The sequence below is a fragment of the Urocampus carinirostris genome, chromosome 12 (assembly GCF_059441175.1).
Source record: "Urocampus carinirostris isolate Australia breed hairy pipefish chromosome 12, RoL_Ucar_1.0, whole genome shotgun sequence".
Taxonomy (NCBI): Eukaryota; Metazoa; Chordata; class Actinopteri; order Syngnathiformes; family Syngnathidae; genus Urocampus; species Urocampus carinirostris.
Genome location: NC_142360.1, coordinates 1,317,831 through 1,338,231, shown reverse-complemented (window position 1 = coordinate 1,338,231; position 20,401 = coordinate 1,317,831). Strand labels below are relative to the sequence as shown.

The 20,401-nt window shown below is 43.3% G+C and overlaps 1 protein-coding gene across 1 annotated transcript in view; it reads right to left on the bottom strand.

The window, feature by feature from the left end:
- The window catches only part of alkal1 (ALK and LTK ligand 1), a 29,549-nt gene extending 11,912 nt beyond the window's left edge, over positions 1–17,637 (bottom strand). The window contains exons 1-2 of the mRNA XM_088349404.1: positions 17,287–17,637; positions 16,899–17,165 (exon numbers count right to left, since the gene is read on the bottom strand). Of these exons, the coding sequence (XP_088205530.1) occupies positions 16,899–17,163 (265 nt within the window). The 5' untranslated portion in view covers positions 17,164–17,165; positions 17,287–17,637. The remainder of the gene's footprint in view (positions 1–16,898; positions 17,166–17,286) is intronic.
- Positions 17,638–20,401: the final 2,764 nt, after the last annotated feature.

Sequence of the window (20,401 nt, the reverse complement as noted above, 5' to 3'; positions counted from 1 at the left end):
ATAATGATTTTTATGATCCGAAGATTTGATCCAATTAAATTGAGCTCGGTGTTGAGTTGTGATGTTTTGTAAATAGTTTAAATGCCAACAGTGGCCGTGCTTGTATGACTTATTTTGTTAATATTTGACACCGGTCAGTGTCAACGCTAACCTGAGCTTGCTGTTTTATTCAGTGCGAGCTAACAAGCTAAGGAGATTACTGTATGGAGGAGAATTTAATGCTCATCAGAGTAAGCCTGTTCAAGTAACGTTAGTCTCTGGAACAGTTTGTACGAGAGCTTGGATTAAAGATACTGAAAAACTGTCAAAGACCTTTTTTACATGTCAGTGAACTTGGTGTAGATTTATTGTGATGATTTAGGCTAATCTTTTTGGCTAACTGTTTACATAATTTTCTCTATCTATCTATCTATCTATCTATCTATCTATCTATCTATCTATCTATCTATCTATCTATCTATCTATCTATCTATCTATCTATTTATCTATCTATCTATCTATCTATCTATCTATCTATCTATCTACCTTGGTCACCAACGGCAAGACAAACATACAAAAACAAAGAAAATAAAGGGAAAAAAAAACACACAAACGTTTTTGGACCATGGTCAACCCAAATGCCCAAACACCCAAACAAATTAGGCACCTCGGCACCCAAGTTGGTCATGCTTTCGTCCCTCCAGATGAAACAGGACACAAGAAAGCGACCATGTCACAGAGTCGGGTCAGGGTGACACAACACTCTCTTCTTTTCAACAGCAGAGTACGACAGCTTTTACTGGTTTACCCCTGCAGCATCATACTGGTGCCCTGCCCATCCTTTAGAACGTGTCCACAATCCCACTATCCTTTCACAACACCTCTACACTCCTTCCTATCACCAACAAGAGCTGCAGGACAAAGACTAGGAACCTTCCCGTGGTGTCCTTAGTGCTCTCTCCCGGGGGAGCCTTACGAATCTGACTCAATCCACTCAGACTCGCTCTCTCTCTCTCTCTTTCTTGGTCCTCTCTCCTTCTTTGTCTCTCCTTTTCTCTCTTCCCCCTTTTCACTCCTGTCTCTCATTTTCTCTATCCCTCCCTTTCCTACTCTCTCCCCACCTCTCTCACTCTCTTTTCTCCCTTTTTGCTTTTTACTCTGTCTGTCTTTCTCTCTTTCTATCTGTCCCTCCCTTTCTCTCTCTCTTCTACTCTCCTCTCTCTGTTCTTCTTAGGGCGGGCGACTTCGAGGGCAACCCTGGCCCCCAGTCCAAATGCCAGTGGTGCTTTCGAACCATTCGCTGCGACCGCACCCCAATCACCTGTACTACCTGCCCACGGGGCTTCCATAAATCTACACCGGCCTGTCCAAACGTACTAAGGACTTCAGAGGCTTCGTCTGCTTGGTTTGCTTGGGTCACACCCCGTCAGGCCTGGTGGCACAGGACAGTCGCAGCCCCCTCTCCTTCGGAGAACTACAGAGCCTCCCACAAGCGAGTCTAGCGCTACTAAGGATTACCAGGCGCCTTGAGTGACTCGACAACAACAACAACAACAACAACAACAACAACCAACAAGAGCTCTAGCTTTCATTATATTTAGACCTCTTTCCTGCAGTGCACTGATAACACTATCCATCCACGTCAATCGCGGCCATCCTCTTGGTCTCCTTCCATTTACTTCAGCTCTGTAGATCCTCTTCAACATTTACTCCTCATCCATCCTCTCCATGTGTCCAAACCAACCGAGTGCTCTCTTATCCACACGCTTGCTCAGTTCCACGATTTTAGTTAATTATTTGAATCATCTGTGATGTGGTGAAAGTATTGCAGCCCAGGAGTACCAAAAATGCAATAATAGAAAAACAACCTTTTAAAATGAAATATATTTTGCTACTAGCTATTCATTTAAAAATTAAGTGGTATTTATTTCACTTTTTTATTCCTTTCAGGTCGTTACATTCTTTGTGTACACACGTAAATATCATTTCAATGCATGATCAAATGCCTGAAAGGAAATGGGGCAAAGAAAACATTTTTAATCCCACTTCTTATATCATATCTAAAAACTTAAAGTAAATACAATTTCCTCCTACTTTTGTTGTATTGATTTTCCCAGCAGGTGCGGAATAAGTTGTAAATCTCACGGGCAAATCATAGACCACAAATAATAGGAAATCCCTCATAACTGCGTTACTACAGGTATATGATCGTTAATATTACATTTTGACATTTATATGCCTCCGTGGTGCAGTGGTTAGCACATTCGCCTAACGGGCAAAAGGTTTGATAATGGGTAAAAATATATGTTGGTCTGTACTTGCCCAAGAAACACCACAGGAAATGGTGCCCCCCTACGATCCTAGTGGTCAAAATACATATATATATATATATATATATATATATATATATCTCATCTCATTAGCCGTACCGCTTATCCTCATCAGGGTCGCGGGGGGGCTGGAGCCCATCGCAGCCATCTCCGGGCAGTGGATACCCTGAACTGATTGCCAGCCAATCGTAGGGCACACAGGGACAGACAACTCATTCGCTCATTCACACCTATGGACAATTTGGACCGACCAATTCACCTGAAATGCATGTTTTTGGAACGTGGGAGGAAACCGGAGTGCCCGGAGGAAACCCAGGCAAGCACGGGGAGAACATAAAAACTCCGCACAGGAAGTCTGGAGCTGGATTTGACGACAGCTTCCCATGACATGAACTGTGCCGCACAAGCGCTAACCACTGCGCCGCCCTGCTGCCACATATACATATATATATGTCTGTCCCGCCCACTGCCCGATGGGCTCCAGCACCCCCGCGACCCTACTGAGGATAAGCGGTGCAGATAATGGATGGATATATATATATATATATATATATATATATATATATATATATATATATATATATTTACATGTATATATATATATATATATATATATATATATATATATATATATAGATAGATAGATAGATAGATAGATAGATAGATAGATAGATAGATAGATAGATAGATAGATAGATAGATAGATAGATAGATAGATAGATAGATAGATAGATACTTTATTCATCCCCGAAGGGAAATTCACATTTCCAGCAGCATCCCTGAGCTGAGAACAGTACAATAATAAGCCAAAAGAATACAATATACAAATACCCAGTGTGACGTGCAAATGCCCACCGTAGCGTGTTATATAGAGTAACTAAATAGTGCTACACAGAATACATATTGCAGTAAGATTCGGTAATATCCAATGTAGGTGGTGTGGTTTAATGTGGGCCTTAACTCTGCCGGGTGGAGTTAAAGAGCCTCATGGCATGAGGAAGAAAAGATCTCTTCAGTCTGTCCGTAGTACAAGACAGTGACAGCAGTCTGTCGCTGAAACTGCTCTTCTGTCTGGAAATAATGCTGGTTAGTGGATGCGATGGATTGTCCATGATTGACCTCAGCTTTTTCAGTGCTCGTCTCTCAGCTACTGTTGTTAGGCTGTCCAGCTCTTTGCCTACAACAGAGCTCGCTTTCCTAGCCAGTTCATTGAGACGAGAGGCATCCTTCTTCTTGACGCTGCCTCCCCAACACGCTGCCGCATAGAAGAGGGCGCTTGCCACTACTGTCTCATAGAAAATTTTCAGGAGCTTTTTGCAGATGTTGAAGGAGGCCAGCCTTCTGCTTTGCCCTTTCCTACATAGAGCTTCTCTGTTGGCAGTCCAGTCCAGTTTGTTGTCCAGCTGCACACCCAGGTATTTGTAGGTCTGGACAAATTCTACACATTCTCCCTTGATGGTTACAGGAACCGGGTGAGTTCTGGTTCTCCTGAAGTCCACCACCATCTCTCTGGTCTTGGTGGTGTTTAGGTGCAGGTGGTTTGCGTCGCTCCATCGGACAAAGTCCTGAATCAATGTCCTGTACTCCTCCTCCTGCCCGTTTCTGATACATCCCACGATCGCAGTGTCGTCGGCAAACTTTTGCACATGGCAGGACTCAGAGTTGTACTTAAAGTCCGATGTATATAGAGTGAATAGGAACAGAGAGAGAACGGTCCCCTGCGGATATCCTGTGCTGCTAACCACAGTGTCCGATGTACAGCCCCCCTGTTTCACATACTGGGGTCTGCCTGTCAGGTAGTCAGTAATCCATTCTACAAGGTGTGAGCTAACTCCCATCTCTGTCAGTTTCCTACTCAGTAGCAGAGGCTGTATGGTATTGAAGGCACTGGAGAAGTCCAAAAATGTAATCCTCACAGCCCCCTTCGCCCTATCCAGGTGAGAGAGGGATCGGTGTAACATGTATACTATAGCATCCTCCACTCCCACCTTCTCCTGGTAAGCAAATTGCAGTGGGTCGATGGCGTGACGGACCTGTAGCCTCAGGTTGTGCAGCAGCAGCCGCTCCATGGTCTTCATCACATGTGATGTCAGGGCGACCGGCCTGAAGTCGTTGAGTTCCTCAGGTCTTGATTTCTTTGGGACTGGGATGATGCAGGATGTTTTCCACAGCTGAGGGACCCTCCCCTGTTCAAGGCTCAGGTTGAAGATGCGCTGTAGTGGGTCTCCTAGCTCAGACGCACAGGCTTTCAGCAGTCGGGGGGATACTCCATCCGGACCAGCTGCCTTGCTGGTTCGTAGCCTTCTCAGCTCTCCACACACCTGGGCTGAAGTTATTTTTAGTGGGGGGATGTTTTCCATGCTAGTGTCCAGAGGGGGAGGGGGAAGTACAGCTGCATTACTCAGGGGTGAGGATGTGGCGGAGTGGTCAAACCTGTTGAAAAAGTTGTTCAACTGGTTGACTCGCCCCACATCTATATCCACAGCCACACCCTGCTTGGTGCTGCAGCCAGTAATTGTTTTCATCCCTTCCCACACCTCCTTCATGTTATTGTTCTGCAGCTTTTTCTCCAACTTCCTCCTGTACTGCTCCTTCCCTTTCCGGAGCTGGACTTTGAGCTCCTTCTGTACTCGTTTTAGCTCCTGCTGATCACCATTTTTAAAGGCCCTCTTCTTCTGGTTCGGAAGGCACTTGATGTCGCTCGTGATCCAGGGCTTGTTGTTGGCATAGCAGCGTACAGTCTTTATAGGAACAACATTGTCCATGCAGAACTTAATGTAGTCAGTAGTGCAGTTTGCCATCTCATCAATGTCCCCACTGCTGGACCCTAGCAGGACATCCCAGTCCGTACATCCAAAGCAGTCTCTCAGAGCCTGCTCTGCCTCGGTGGACCATTTTCTAAAAGAGCGTGTGGTTGTTGGTAGCCTCCTCACTTTTGTTTTGTACTGTGGTTTAAGCAGAATGAGGTTGTGGTCTCCTTTTCCAAGGGCAGGCAGTGGTTTAGCGCTGTATGCATTTTTTATATTCGCATACAGAAGGTCAATAGTCCTATTTCCCCTGCTCTTGCAGTTCACATACTGGACGAAAGATGGCAGTGTCTTATCAAGAGTCACGTGGTTGAAGTCCCCAGAGATTAACATTGCAGCCTCCGGGTGTTGTGTTTGAAGTTTTGCCACCGCGGAGTGGATGACGTCACACGCTACTTCCGCATCAGCGCGCGGTGGGATGTAAACAATGACAGCAATGGCGTGTCTGAACTCTCTGGGCATGTAATAGGGACGAAGACTTACAGCCAAAAGTTCGACATCACGGCAGCAGATAGAAAGCTTTGTTTTTACATGCCCGGGGTTACACCACCTCGTGTTCACGTAGATAGCCAGTCCCCCTCCTTTGCGCTTCCCACTGACTTTTGTCTCTCTGTCAGCCCGAACAGCGCAGAAGCCGTTTAGCGCGATGTTAGCGTCCGTGATGCTAGACGTAAGCCACGTTTCCGTAAAGCAAAGCAAGCTGCACTCCCTGTATGCTTTGATGTCTTTCACAAGCACAGCCAGTTCGTCGATCTTATTCGGTAGGGAGTTGACATTCCCCATGATTATGGACGGTACCGTGGGCTTATATCGCCACTTCGCCGCTAGCCGCTTAGCCTTTACCTTAGCACCGGCTCTGCAACCCCGGTAGGGTCGCCTCACCTCGTTAGGTAAAAGGGGGACCGTGCCGGCTCGAGAATTCTTGAGGTCGAGGAGTAGGTTTCTTGAATATACGTATTTTTGCGAGTTGAAACCCATATCCATAGGATAGAAAGTAATCCAAGTGTTGCAAGGCACTGATAAAGTAAGCAAAAATAAATAAATAAATCACAAAAGTAGCAAAAATAACACGGGAGCTGCTGGAGTGGAGGAGGCGATCAAACTCCTAACTAAGCACAGACTCAAAGATGCCTGTTACATTTCTGAAATATCAAACATTGTTCCTGTAGTTGTAAGTGCTCACATAGGCACAATTCTTGTTTCTTACTCAAGCTTTGTTACTCAAACTGAAAGTGCATCTCTACTGAACTTAAACTAGGAACTAGCAGATATTGCGGACAGAGAATTGTCACCTACCAACTGGTCATTCATCTGACAAATAAGACGACTAGGAGGCCTGATAGACTGGCGGACCCTAAGACCATAACGATTAGGTTGAGCACAAATAACCTGAGCTTGAAGGTCTGGGACAGTCAAGTCTAAACAGTCAGTATCAGGGGAGTCTGTGTCCGGATGGTCAGTGTTCAATGGGGTCTCGTCTGGGAGGACAGTGTGTGGTGGGCCCATACCCAAAGGGATCATGTTTTCAGAGCACTGTGATGGGCTTTCCGTATTGTCACTTGAAGTATGGTCAACATCTTGTTCGGGGATGTGCTGACTTCCTCGACTGGATGTATCAACTGTGAGAGAGTCAGACTGGGCATCAGATCTGCTGTCTAGTGAGTTATCCTCCACCTCTGGATGAACTTGCTCTTCACCTGCCTGTATCACCCAGTTTACTGTACGGACATCACTGTCTTCAACCGCGTCAGGTAAATCAGGGCATACATCACTTCCATGCATAGCAGCGTCACACCCTGAGTGTTCAGATTCGCTGGCCAGATCATCCTCACAGGGCAAGAAGCTAACAGAGAGCAGCAAATTCCTGTGAACTACCTTCTCTTTGCCCATCAGGCAATCCTTGACTCTATAGACATTGAGATCAGGCTAGACTGATATGACTTCATACGGGGTCGACTCCCACTTATCTGCAACTTTGCGTTTCCCCGGGACACCTCTGTTGGCGATCAACACCCGGTCTCCCACGACGAGGGGTGATCCTTTGGCCCTACGGTTGTACAGCTTGGCATGGCGAGTCCGTTCTCTGAGAGTATTCCTCTGTACAATCTGAGCAGCTTCATGTAGATCTTTCTTCAGATGGCTTACAAAGTCAGAGTAGCTGACAACAGCATCATTGGTATTAGCATGTTGAAACATGACATCGACAGGGAGACGAGGGATCCTACCAAACACTAGGTAAAACGGTGCAAACCCTGTTGTCTCATGCTCTGTGCAGTTATAGCAGAATGTGAGCTGCTGCAGCATTTGTGGCCACTTTGCTTTGGGCTGAGGGGGAAGGGTTCTGATCATATCTCCCAATGTTCGGTTAAATCGTTCTGCGATACCATTTCCCATGGGGTGGTACGGAGTCGTATGGGATTTCTGCACCCCTGCCATCTCTAGAAGCTCTTTGATCAGTTTGCTCTCAAAATTGGCTCCCTGATCAGAGTGGATACGCCGAGGGAAACCATAGACAAGGAAGAAATCCTGCCACAGACGGCGAGCAACTTGTTTGGCGGTTTGATTCCTGCAAGGGAAGGCGTGCGCCATCTTGGAGAAATGATCAGTTACGACCAGGATTTACAGACTTGTTCTCTTGCTCAGCAGTCCAAAAGTCTATACAGACCAACTCCATAGGCTCAGAGGTGACTATGTTCTTGAGTGGTGCATGGTTGTGTGGTTCCGGTGTTTTCCCTACTACACAACGCTGACAGGATTTTGACTTATTTACATCTTTGAAACATGTTTAATCAGAGCACAAGTGACGTTTCTGAGGGTGTAGCTGATCAGATGACAAATATTATTCAGGAGATAGGACATAAATTGGCTGATAGCATTTTCTCACGTATACAGTCACACAATATAGTAGCTCCTAGCGCTGCTGCCACACAAGATGTAGCAAAAACGTTGAGTAAGCCTGGTCATGTGTCAGATGAATCACAGGTTCAGGTGGTTACACAGAGAAAGCTCAAAGAACCACCATCATTTACTGGGGAAGGCTCAGACTCCATAAAAGTACATGAGTGGGAAGATCTAATGAGGACATATATATATATATATATATATATATATATACAGTGCATCCGGAAAGTATTCAGAGCGCTTCACTTTTTCCACATTTTGTTATGTTACAGCCTCATTCCAAGTTGTATTCATTTAATCTCTTATCTCAAAATTTTACACAAAATACTCCATTATGACAATTTGAAAAAGGTTTTTTTTTTACTTTTTGGGAATTTATTAAAAATAGAAAACTAAGAAATCACATTTACATAAGTATTCACAGCCTTTGCTTAATACTTTGTTGATCCACCTTTGGCAGCAAATACAGCCTCAAGTCTTTTTTAATATGATCCCACAAGTTTGGCACACCTATCTTTAGGCAGTTTTGCCCATTCTTCTTTGCAATAAGTCTCAAGCTCAATCAGTTTGGATGGGAGACGTTTGTGCACAGCCATTTTCAGATCTCTCCAGAGATGTTCGATCGGATTCAAGTCTGGACTCTGGCTGGGCCACTCCAGGACATTCACGGAGTGGTTCTGAAGCTAATCTTTTGAGATCTTGGCTGTGTGCTTTGGGTCGTTGTCCTGCTGAAAAATGAACCTTCGCCCCAGCCTGAGGTCAAGAGCGCTCTGGAGCAGGTTTTCATCCAGGATATCTCTAGATATTGCTGCATTCATTTTTCTTTCTATCCTGACTAGTCTGCCAGTTCCTGCTGCTAAAAAACATCCCCACAGCATGATGCTGCCACCACCATGATTTGCTGTAGGGATGGTATTGGCCTGGTGATGAGCGGTGCCTGGTTTCCTCCAAACATGACGCCTGGCATTCACACCAAAGAGTTCAATCTTTGTCTCAACAGACCAGAGAATTTTGTTTCTCATGGTCTGAGAGTCATTCAGGTGCTTTTTGGAAAATTCCAGATGGGCTTCCATGTTCCTTTTACTAAGGAGTGGCTTTCGTCTGGCCACTCTACCATACAGGCCTGGTTGGTGGATTGCTGCAGAGATGGTTGTCCTTCTGGAAGGCTCTCCTCTCTCCACAGAGGAACGCTGGAGCTCTGACAGAGTGACCATCGGGTTCTTGGTCACCTCCCTGACTAAGGCCCTTCTAACCCGATCGCTCAGTTTGTCTTCCATTTACGAATAATGGAGGCCACTGTGCTCATTGGGACCTTCAAAGCAGCAGAAATTTTTCTGTATCCTTCCCCAGATTTGTGCCTCAAGACAATCCTGTCTCGCAGGTCTACAGACAGTTCTTTTGACTTCATGCTTGGTGTTTGTGCTCTGACATGCACACTCAACTGTGACACCTTATATAGACAGTTGTGTGCCTTTCCAAATCATGTCCAATCAACTGAATTTACTGCAGGTGGACTCCAATTAAGCTGTAGAAAGATTTCAAGGATGATCAGTGGAAAAAAGATGCACCTGAGCTCAATTTTGAGCTTCATGGCAAAGGCTGTGAATATTTATGTAAATGTGATTTCTTAGTTTTCTATTTTTAATAAATTAAAAAAAAGTTAAAAAAAAAAAACGTTTTCACATTGTCATAATGGAGTATTCTGTGTAGAATTTTGAGATAAGAGATTAAACTAATACAATTTGGAATGAGGCTGTAACATAACAAAATGTGGAAAATGTGAAGCGCTGTGAATACTTTCCGGATGCACTGTATATCCAGCAGTGGCAACTGACTTATTATTATGAAATGTGTACATACAATGGGGTTACGAATGTTATCAAAAATAAATATCAATATTTTCAAAATTCAAGAACCTTGTACTATTCATTATAATGTCTGTTCATTTATGATGTGTTTTTACTGCTGTCAATCAGATTTAGTGGGTGGGGCATGGGCTTGATTCCAAAGATTGATTGTTTTTTCTGGAAACTGGTCATGTCTTTCCTGTAGCTCCAAATTATAACATACACAAAATAGTGCTACTCTTAATAGTCACCCAAAAAAGTGACTGGCTTTCAACCAGGAGAAGGTGTCATCAGGTGGTCTCCAACCGTCACTGGGTGTTTCGACCTTGAACCACAACGCCCTCAAGTTGGCGGGCCGGCAGTGATGGCCAGTCACTGCCCATCTTCTCCTGATCCCCAGCTAAATTTCTCCCCCCTAATCCAGAGCCGGTTTACCCCACCAGGGTTGTGTAACATGGGATTCTGTGGTCGAGGGATGCGGCAGATGCGGAGAGGTCTCCTGTCTCCACTTCCTGTGGTTGGATTGACAACTGGAATCATTCTTTGAAAAAAATGGCAGTTGGTAGTTAAAAGAAAGTCATTTTTGTTTTGTTTTTTTGGGTTGTATGGGATGTCAGATTTGTTTTTCTGTTACAGGTTTGGATACTTTGCAAGTTGTTTAAAGACCTGGTTTGTTTGTGTTGCTTTCTGTTTTTTTTGTTTATATAGATACAATCCTTTGTAGAGCTCTCCTGCTTCCATTCCGGCTTCCCTGCATTTAGGTCCATCTCCGCAGACATGCCATCATTTCAATACTTTAATCACACCAAAAAAAAACTATTAAGTACTGACTGTTGGAGTGCATGTGAGCTACTTAAAAATTAACCAAGTCGAAATGATCCACCCGCCACAGAAAAATGTATCACAGCTTTTTGTTTTAATACTTTTATCACATCAAAAACCTATTAAACTAAAGACAATTCAAGTGCATGCAAGCTACTTAAAAATCCCAAGCAAAATTGTCTACCCACCACAAAAAAGTAATTGAGTATGAAATAGAGCTAAGATCTTAGGCGCACCTGAATTCAGCTCGGATCGAGTTGGGCTTAAAATACCTGCGGGCCTAACTCAGGTAGGGTTGGATTTTTTTAGGCTCGATCCTACTACTAGTGTGGAGTGCCAAAGTATCCACATGTCGAGGTCTTAGCTATGCTTCAAGCATCTAGCTAGCAACTAGTTTCATTGTGTTAACACCCCGATAAACCCATTGCGCTTGGTTATGTCAGTACCTCACCTTCATGGCTCCTAGTGAAATAATCTTCAGATAATTTTTGAATCACTAAGACGAAAAAAAAGGTAATGAGTGGGAGACATAATGGAAAAGAGAAGCTAACTGCTAAACTAAATCAATGCTGATGTAAAAATCTGAATATTAAGTAGTCTTTTTCTAAGGAAATTGCTCACATTTGATATCAAACTGATGCTGAAAGATCCAGGGACATTAGCAGTTTATGTAGCACTGTTCCCAGTAGTATTTCTAATTTGAAACTGGCCTTTTTAATTCAACTTCTAAAAATTATTGGAGGTAAAATAGTAATGGGACATTGTGTATTATTTAATACAGCAACATTATTTTGTCAAAATATGATTAAAAAAAAAATACAGTCAATTTAAAGCAGAGGTTTCAAACTCACAGCACAGGGTGTCAGAACCAGAACAGATACAAGACCCAATCGCGTGACGTTCTCACACACGCTCTTTATTTTATGGGAAATGGGGAGTCATGCACGTTGGGAAGCCGGTCTGGCGTGGAAGGACAGGACGCCAGAGACCGACAACGGAAATAAACAGGAGAAACTAGACGGGAACCAAAACTGGAGAAACTAACTAACAGGACAAGAATAGACGGAAAACAAAACTGGAAGCCAAAATTAAACAGTAAAAAAATAAACGGGAACAATACCGGACTGCAGATATCTCAGGAAAAACAGGACAGGACCCACGTCTTGTGGAGCAGACGGTGACGTCACTTTACAGCTCTCCCCGATCCGCGCTTGTGTGAGCGTTCGCTGGGTCCATTTTGTGGTCAGCCCGTACTGTCAGAACCAGAACAGGTACAGGACGCCAGAGACCGACGAGATCGATAACGAAAATAAACAGTAGAAACTAGACGGGAACCTAAACTGGAGAAACTAACCAACAGGACAAGAATAGACTGAAAACAAAACTGGAACCCGAAATTAAACAGTACAAAAATAAACGGGAACAATACCAGACTGCAGATATCACAGGAAAAAAAGGACAGAACACACGTCTTGTAGGGAAGAAGTTTGTTGAGGGGCTGACACTGAAGCAAGAGAGCGCTGAGCTTTTTTATACAGAGAAAGTCAATCTCTAAACCAGCCGCAGCTGCACCACACGGGCAGGGCCAATTAGGCACCATGGCAACCGTGACACACACACACACACACACACACACTCACTCACTCACTCACACCCTCACTCACTCACTCACTCACTCACTCACTCACTCACTGAGCGAGCCAATTGAGCGCCATGGCAACAATGACGCAGGGGCCCTTGGGGGTATAGTTTGAGGCCCCTGCCTTAATATAAAAGTTTAAGAGACATTATGTATTATTTAACCACTAGGTGTTTCTTTATTCTGTTGGCAACAGACAATGAGTGCTAAAAACCACAAGGAATAATTCGAACTCCAACTTTCAATTATTCAATGCTCATAACATTCACAAGTTTAAGTATCGGATTTGGATCACTAACGATCGATACTACCATGTATTTACTTGGATCAGATCAATATCAAATTTCCCAGTATTGCTTAAACCTTACCTTTTATCCCTGAAACATTATTTTCTTTTTATAAGTTGGATTGTTTTTAAATGAGAGCTCAATGGATTTTTGTTGAACCTGTTCTTGGACAATTAGGAAGTTACTATTTTGAAGTTTCTTAGACCTCATCTACTAAAGCTAGAGACGAGAATCACGGGAGGAAAAACAATAAATCATTTCATTTGACGCACTTTTTGAGATTCCCCTTGACACGCCAGCGAGTCTGCTCCCGACCGAGACAAGGTCCTCTCTCGCATACGGCTCAAAGCACCTCTCTCAGACCAGTGGCTGGATGGAATCTCTCTTTTTGAGGATACAAAATTAAGCATATTAGCAAATGATGCATGAGAAGCTACTGGAGTTCACGCAAGTTTGAAAAACGTAAAGTTGTCTTGCTAAGATGGAAAGTAGAGGGAACCATCTCGAGGGTTTAGAGAAAACCCATCAACTAGTAAGTTACAAGAAGTTTTGTTCCCGAGATGGAAGGCAGAAGGAACCTGTTGCGGAGGTTGTGTTCCAAATTAAACCCATCAAATAGAGAACTTTATTTTTTGAAATGATTTTCAAGTAGACACCTTGGGTTATGCAAAGTTGTGTTGGCAAGATGGAAAGTTGAGGGAATCATCCTTTAGTGCGAGGTTACGTTTTAAAAAGAAAATGAGCTTGAAAATGACTTCATTCAGAACGCTGGGTTAAGTTAAGTTGTATTGCCGTGATGAAAAGGCAACCATTATTTATCATGGGGGGTTACGTTTCGAAGGAGTCCGGACATTTTCCATCCATCCATCCATTATCTGCGCCGCTTAACCTCAGTAGGGTCGCGGGGGTACTGGAGCCCATCCCAGCAATCTTCGGGCAGTGGTTGCCAGCCAGTCGCAGGGCACACAGGGACAGACAATTAGCTCGCTCATTCAAACCTAGGGACAATTTGGACTGGCCAAATAACTTGATATGCATGTTTTTGGAATGTGGGAGGAAACCGGAGTGCCCGGAGGAAACCTACTCTAGCACACGGAGAACATGCAAACCCCACACAGGAGGTTCGATCTCACGACCTCAGAACTGTGCCGCACACGTGCTAACCACTGCGCCACCGTGCTGCCCCCCGCCATTTTCGTCAAGTAGAAAACATTCATTTTTTTGCAATTATATTGCAGTGGACACCTGGGTTACAGTGACTTCGCCTTACGATGGTTTTACTTTAGGGTATGCAATAAGAAGTTTTTCTGTCAGAAACCAGAACAGTATCAGGACCTAATCGCGTGACGTTCTCACACAAGCTGTATTTTACGGGAAATGGGGAGTCATGCATGTTAGGCAGCCGGTCTGGCGAGGAAAGAAGGGAAGCCAGAGACCGAAGAGATAACGAATCAGGATAACGAAAATAAACAGGAGAAACTAGATGGGAACAAAAACTGGAGAAATTAACAAACAGGACACAATCAGACGGAAACAAAACTGGAACCCGAAATTAAACAGGACAAAAATAAACGGGAACAATGCCGGACTTGAAATACCAACAGCCAAAGAGGACAGAGTCAGAACCCACGTCTTGTGGGGCAGAGGTTCGTTTGACGGACTGACAACCAAAGCAAGAGAGCGCTGAGCTTTTTATAGACAGAAATCCAATCCCTCAACGAGCCGCAGCTGGCACCCCACGGGCGGGGCCAATTGGGCACCATGGCAACTGTTACACACACACGGGCGCGGCCAATTGGGCGCCATGGCAACCATGACATTTTCGGCCCATTGTTACGGAATTTTACCTACTATTGCACATGAGAACATATTATTTTGTGGGGGGGGCGCTAGTAGATAAAGGAGAAAGAAAAAAAAAAAGAGAAAGAAATAACGGAAAAATGGGAGGGGAAAAGAGAGAGTGTGGGACAAGGAAAGAGAGAAAGTGAGAAAGAGTGAGAGAGGGAGAGAAAAAAAGAGAGTGAGAAGGAACATGAGAAACAAAAGAGATAAAAAAGAGAAATAGTGAAAGGGTGGAAAAGGAGAAAGAAATAAATCCAAAGATAAATTGAGAGAAGGAGAGAAAAGAGGAGAGAAAGAGAGAAGGGGAAAGCAAGAAAGAGAGAGAAAAGAGAGAGCAAAAGACAATAAAAAGACACACAGAGAGAAAGAGACAAAGAGGAACAAAGACAGAGAAAAAGAGAGACGGAGAGAGTGAGAAAGAGAGATAGTGTGAGAGGCAAAGGGAGGACGAAAGAGAGAGAGAGAGAGAGAGAGAGAGAGAGAGAGAGAGAGAGAGAGAGAGAGAGAGAGAGAGAGAGAGAGACAGAGAGAGACAGAGAGAGATACAGAAAGAAATACAAATACAGCGTCTTTGTGAGAGGCACCTGGCTTTCGCAACATCAAGTGGAAATATTTCAACCTGCAGCTCGTTTTTCTCATGCGCTTCCCTCAGCGTTGTCTCTCGGGCCGGATTCAATCCCATAGCTGGCCGGATCCCGCCCGCGGGCCGCCTTATTGACACCCCTGTTTTAGACCAATACCTACTCTCTTAAAACACAAGGCATGATGCAAATCTATAAAGCAGCGAGACGGTGAAAGGTGAAATCTTGCTTTGTTTTCTGTCCATCTAGCCTTGTTTTTCCGCCTGAGTGGGCTTGATATCCGAGCCACCTCAGCTGGTTTCTCTTTGGGTTACTGATCTTCTTACCCTAATTTAAGGGAAGGGTCCTCCAGTTTCTAGTTTTCTGTATTTAATGTATCCCTCCTCCTACACGCATGACTAGATTGTTATCAGATAGCTACAGAGTTGGTTGATGAGCTTCAACTTTGATTGAGAAATGAGACATACTATACAGGTTCTTGAGGTTCCCTGTTAGTGATGTACCTCAAAGGGAAAGTATGGACACCAAGCACCAGAGACTTATTTCAAGTATTACTTTCTCAGATCTTGTAGTTTTGGTCACAATTGGTGAGAAAATCCAGGTACAAAGAAACATAAAATTACAGATTTTCCGCACTATAGGGCACACCGGATTAAAGGGTGCGCCCCCCAAAATAAGTACTTTTTCATATATTTTTTATATAGAAGGCGCACCAGGTCTATAAGGTCAATGAAGTTGAAATTACAGAAAGGGCTACTGAATTTAGTCGTGTATGACTGTTGCACATATTGTGTACTTACGGTATATATTAGTGCAATTATTGATCAGATGAAAAATGTTGCTGAACACAATCGCAAAACATTGTATGCAACAAGAATCGAACCTGGGTCGCGGTGGTGAGTGCTGGGGATTTTGTAAGGTTTTTTGTTCTATACTCTTCATCAATTATCCATTATCGGTCAAATCATAATACGCTTCAAAGCCAAGGGGCCGAGACACTTGCTCTCAAACAAGAGGCTAAGTCAAGGTCCTAGCCACAGAGCCAAGCAGCGATCAGTGCGAATGCACCGTTCCCGGTGCGTGGAGAGGACAGAGCAAGCTCTTAATCCATCTTCCGATTGCAAAAATCAAACTTACAGCATTGCTGTATTTTGGGGTTTCTTATCATGGCTGTACTATCTGGCAGAGCATAGATAGTACATAAATCCTTATCCACAGTTGTAGACCAATGTTTGTACAGATAACTTATAAAAAGGCACTTGATGTTATATCAGGGCAGCACGGCGGCGCAGTGGAAAGCGCTTGTGCGGCACAGTTCATGTCATGGGAACCTGTCGTGGGTTCAAATCCAGCTCCAGACTTCCTGTGCGGAGTTTGTATGTTCTCCCCGTGCTTGCGTGGGTTTCCTCCGACCACTCCGGTTTCCTCCCACGTTCCAAAAACATGCATTTCAGGTGAATTGACCGGTCTAGGTGTGAATGAGCGAGTGAGTTGTCTGTCCCTGTGTGCCCTGCGATTGGCTGGCAACCAGTTCAGGGTGTCCCCTGCCCACTGCCTGGAGATGGCTGGGATGGGCTCCAGCCCCACCCCCGCGATCCTAATGAGGATAAGCGGTACGGCTAATGAGAGATGAGATGTTATATCATTATCACACTATTTTTACTCACTGTGCCAGAAAGAAATGTTGACGAATGGAGACAATAAAAAGTCATTCTGAAAGATAGGTTAGGTTTTTAACATAAATGAATGAAAAAATATTCCGTGTTATTATCCATATTTGAAAGCTCAAGATTTTATTGACAGCTGTCTCCCCACGCATTAGCTGTGATGATCACATGCTAAAAATAAATCTTATCAGCTTACCTATGAGTTTATTGTTATCCAGTCTGGGAAGGTACAGGGGATTTCCGTGGAACTTCAAGTCTTGAAGGGAAGGAAGGAGACCCCTGCCACAACGATTCGAAATGTCTTTTTCCCATTCCTGGCTGTCTATGATCACCTGCAAGATTAAATCCAAGAGAGTTCTTCTCTCCCTTTGACCGACCTCCTTGCTGTCCATACTTTGGTTGGAGGTGATGAGCAAAAGGAGGAAAGTCAGGAGAATGTGACATTTTCTCCCCACCTGCATGACTTGGAAAAAAGCAGAAAGCATTGAGGTAACTGTGTGATTGCTATGTAATTACAGAACAATTGACTTCAGAAGATTTACAATCAAAACAATAAAATAGAACAAAAGAAGCACTTCACTCACTATTGTCGAGAAGGTTTAAGTCCCGGTCCAGGTCCTGGGCTTGGTGTCAGCGAGTCCTCTTCGTTTCAAGAGCGTCTCCGGAGCAATATTTCCCCGTTATTTGTATGCAGGTTCTTGGGGGGGGGGGGGGTGTCAGGGGGGCAGGAGGGAGGGGGTGTAGGAGTAATAAGATCGATTTGGTGTGGGTGGCAAAGAGAGGATTGACATCTTTGGTGCCGTTTTCATCCCACGGCATTTGCACTGCGAGCCCCTCCTTCCTTCGCTTTGCGCGAATGACAATTTCCAACACTTGTGTGCAATTTTAAAAAAAAGGCATCACTGAATGTTATTGTCCAATAACAACACTACATTTTTATCATAATTTTAATGATTAACAGAATCCAACAAACTGAAAAATAAAAAGTTTCAGTTCTGTTCGTCATCAAAAGTTGGATGCGTAATGAAGTCTGTGTGGGCTTCATGGAACTTGGGATTTTTGATCATCCTACACTTGTGCACAATATTTTCAAGAGCACACACACACACACACACACACACACACACACACACACACACACACACACACACACACACACACACACACATATAAATATAATAAAAATAAATCCAAACAGCTTGCCAACATCATTTTTGCCATTCCATGTATTCCGTTACTCCCCAAACCTGCACAAAATTTAGTAATTTTATTCATATTTAGTTTCTTTTGTCTTTTATCAGCATATTTGATATTGGAGTAATCCAAAAGTAATTGAAAGTAATCCAGTTAAAGTAACCCTACCCACCCCTGTATATATATATATCTCATCTCATCTCATCTCATCAGCCGTACCCCTTATCCTTATTAGGGTCGCGGGGGGGCTGGCGCCCATCCCAGCCACCTCTGGGCAGTGGGCAGGGGACACCCTGAACTGGTTGCCAGCCAATCGCAGGGCACACGGGGACAGACAACTCACTCGCTCAGTCACACCTAGGGACATTTTGGACCGGCCAATTCACCTGAAATGCATGTCTTTAAGGTGTGGGATATATATATATATATATATATATATATATATATATATATATATATATATATATATATATATATATATATATATATATATATATATATATATATATATATATATATATATATATATATATATATATATATATATATATATATATATATATATATATATATATATATATATATATATATATATATATATATATATATATATATATATATGTGTGTGTGTGTGTGTGTGTGTGTGTAACAAGTGTAATAATAACTTGTTTTATTGAAATTCCTGCTGAAATATGTGTATATTTTTTTTGGTGAGTGTCCTGCAATGATGAGTCCAACACTGCCACCTGCTGGCGTAGGGTTTGGTTTTGGCTTCTGACATGTGACCGGGAGGCGGGGTTTGTTGGCAGTCTACAGAGAGAGCTGGCAACGATAAGACACATCTTTTGGTGCTCCTCAAAAAAAGTTAATTTTAAAAATTATAACCACAGCTGACAAATCTGTCAACATGCACAGTAATGTGATTGATGTTTTCAAGCTGTTTGGATTTATTTTTGTTTTGTTTCTGTTGTGCTAAAATGTTAATTCCCCTTAGATCAAAGAGATCAAAGCCAGCAGAGAAGCTAATGTTGTGACTCATTTCATCTGCAGGTAAATTGTTGGTTTTTATACTCATTAGTGTTCTTATTTCTATTTTCTCATATATATAAAAAGGATGATGTTGGTTAAAAAATTCAGACGAAAGAAAAATATGTTGAATTCATTGTAAACTATAAAAAAAACACTATACAATCTCTTGTTAAAAGTATCTTGTTAATATGGATGTAAACATGTATTGTGATATTCTAAAATGTAATATAATGTAAATTGAAAATAAAGCTCTTTGATATGCTTTGGGCAGTCTACAGAGCCAGCTGCCAACGAGATCAAAGAGATCAAAGCCAGCAGACAAGCTATTGTTGTGACTCATTTCATCTGCAGAAACTGTAATAAAAACCTCATCATCCAGTCCAGCGTGAATGTGGATATTTGGTGGGACAGGTACACCGCGGTTATATATATATATATATATATATATATATATATATATATATATACACATCCATTATCTGCACCGCTTATCCTCATTAGGTCGCAGGGGGGCTGGAACCCATCCCAGCTATCTTCGGGCAGTGGGCAGGGAATGGAGTGCGAGGTATTGCACAGAGTGATTCAAGGAAGCATGGTTTTGGGTGCTCTGAGGAGAGTGATGAGCAACAAGAGTATGAGTATGGATGTCAAAAGGGGACTGTATGAGTGTCTGATTGTGCCGACTGTGTTGTCTGGTGCAGAGACTTGGAGCCTGAACACAAATTTGAGAAGGAAATTAAATGTTTTTGAGATGAAGTGTTTGAGGAGTATGTTAGGAGTGACAAGATTGGATGGATTGAGAAATGAAATTGTGAGGGACAGAACTGGAGTAGTAGTGGTACTGAGCAAGCGTGTGAATAAGAGAGTACTCGGTTGGTTTGGACACATGGAGAGGATGGATGAGGAGCGAACGTTGAAGAGGATCTACAGAGCAGAATGGAATGGAAGGAGACCAAGAGAAGGCCGCGATTGAAGTGGATTGATAGTGTTATGAGTGCTCTGCAGGAAAGAGGTCCAAATATAATGGAAGCTAGTGCTCTTGTTGGTGATAGGAATTAGTGGAGAGGTGTTGTGAAAAGATTGTGGGATGTTTGGACGCGTTCTAAGGGATGGGCAGGGCACCCGTATGATGCGGCAGGGGTAAACCAGTGAAAGCTGTCGTACTCTGCTGTTGAAAAGAAGAGTGTGTTGTGTCACCCTGACCCGACTCTGTGACATGGTCGCTTTCTTGTGTCCTGTTTCATCTGGAGGGACGAAAGAATGACCAACTTGGTTGCCGAGGTGCTTAACTTGTTTGGGTGTTTGGGCGTTTCGGTTGGCCATGGTCCAAAAAATTTTGTGCGTGTTTTTTTTCTTTTTTTTTTGCTAGTTTTTCCCTCGTTTATATTTTTTATTTTCTTTTATTTTCTTAATTTTTGTATGTGTTGTCTTGCTGTCGGTCACCCCTCTTGAGGGATATGACTAGGGCATATATAT